Raw genomic sequence first — 1842 nt, forward strand, 5'->3', positions numbered from 1 at the left:
CCCCCATCTCCTCCTGGTACCCCAGGGCTGTGGACACCTCACCTTTTTCCCACTACCCCAGGGCCATGCGACACCCCATTTCCTCCCAGAGCCCCAGTGCTGTGGGTCCCCCCACCTCCTTCTCACACGCCATGGCTGTGGGACACCCCAATTCCCACCCTCCAGGTGCCCGGTGCAGACTCACCCGGAGCAGGCGGATGTCGTTGTCCACRGCGCGGGGGTTGTAGAGCGGGTGGGCGATGGATTCGGCCACACCGAAGATCTGCTGGGACGCCTCGGGCTCCTGCAGCCGGTGGGCTCCCAGCACCACCCGCACCGAGGGGCTGCCCCTGCGGCCAGAGGGTGTGGATGGAGCTGCTGGTGGCCATCAGGGAGCGGGGGATGGCCAGTAGGGCTCAAGCGGGGCACAGTTAACTCCTTGTGACAGTGTTATTGGTGGCCACGCCACCATTGGGGACAAGGCTCACCTGGGCACGAAGCAGTGGGCAGCTGTCATCACCCACTTGGGCCACACCAAGAAGCCCCCGCAGACGTGCTGCCCGTCCATCTGGATGGAGGCGATGAAGGGCCGGGAATGGGGCACCGCTGCCTTTCCCCCGATGATCTGGCTCCCCTCGGTGCCTGGTGGGTGCAGTGATCGTCAGCCTCCCCTGTGCCACAGCGCTCCAGSGTTCCTGTGTCCCCCTGCCCTGTCCCCCCAGCTCTCCCTTTACCTGCCGGAGCCAGAGCTGGGAGCAGGACGGAGCCTCCCAGGCTGAGGATGAAGAGTCCAGCTGTGCCCATGGTGGCGCAGAGCGGGCCACTGCCACCGCCGCTGGGGCTGCTCGGGGCGAGGGAGCTTAAATCCCTTCTGGGGCTGAGCCTTGGGGTGCGGACGGGTGTCTCCCTCCTGCTTCCTCCTCTCCGGGTGCTGCTGCTTTGTGCAATTCGGGGGGCGGGGGGCCCTGGCAGCTCCCCCGGAGTGGGAAATGGGGGGCAGAGCAGCTTCTCAGCTCTGTGCCCTGAGCTAACCGGGATGAAACCCCTCTCCTCCTGGCAGGGAGGTGGCAGCAGCGGCGCTCCAGGACATCTCCCAAATGTGACAGCGTCCCCGGGATTGCTGGGGTGACACAAGGACTGTGCTGTGCTCYCACTCGACGCCTCTTTCAGCTCCTCCTGAGCCCCAGTGGCTCTGGGGTGATGCTGTGGGCAGAGGGGCAGTTTCCYCCCTCTATTTTGCATCGYCCTGGAATGCAAAAAGGGGTGMAGSGAGTGGGGAGCTTGGGAGTGGGGGKWTGTGGTGACCCTCRGTGCAGAGCCAGGCTCKCTCCGGGGCCAAGTGCAGAGCTCTCGCCCGGCAGCGGGCAGATTTCCCAACAGAAAGCGGCTCGGGGCTTCCTGTGGCCGTTTGCCCATCGTGGCCGTTGGGTTGGGAAACGGGGGGCGGAAAAGGGGCAGCAAAGAGGCGGTGGCTCCCGGAACGGGGAAGGATGGGGTGGCTGCATGCACAGGAGGGGGTTACACATTTACAGGGGTTCATGGAGGAGCTGTGAGCGCAGCCCCTCCAAACCCACCCCGCACCGGGCGCTGCGCAGCCAACACCGCTTCGGGACCCCCAGCAGCAACCCCAGCGCCGGGGGTCCCCGAGGATGGATGATGGGCGRYGGCAGTGGCGAGCTGGACCCACCTGGGACCCCCAGGAGCAGACGAGAGGCCGGCGCGCCCCGAGGCCGGATGATGGGCGGCGGCAGTGGCGGGGCGCGCCCGGCAGACGGAGCTGTGCGGGAGGGAGGCGGGAGCACCGGCGCGGTCCCGACATCCCTGCGCATCCCGCAGCCCCGCCGGGGATGCCGCCGCCCGCCG

The 1842-nt window shown here is 67.6% G+C and overlaps 1 protein-coding gene across 1 annotated transcript in view; it reads right to left on the reverse strand.

The window, feature by feature from the left end:
* PRSS57 (serine protease 57) overlaps positions 1-1842 on the reverse strand; it is a 4476-nt gene that overhangs the window by 2129 nt on the left and 505 nt on the right. Inside the window, exons 2-4 of the mRNA XM_057377561.1 lie at positions 714-1225; positions 468-621; positions 185-329 (exon numbers count right to left, since the gene is read on the reverse strand). Coding sequence (XP_057233544.1) covers positions 185-329; positions 468-621; positions 714-1225 — 811 coding nt within the window. The remainder of the gene's footprint in view (positions 1-184; positions 330-467; positions 622-713; positions 1226-1842) is intronic.

Source organism: Malurus melanocephalus, unplaced genomic scaffold (assembly GCF_030028575.1).
Source record: "Malurus melanocephalus ecotype Western Australia unplaced genomic scaffold, MMel_1.1 scaffold_318, whole genome shotgun sequence".
Classification (NCBI taxonomy): domain Eukaryota; kingdom Metazoa; phylum Chordata; class Aves; order Passeriformes; family Maluridae; genus Malurus; species Malurus melanocephalus.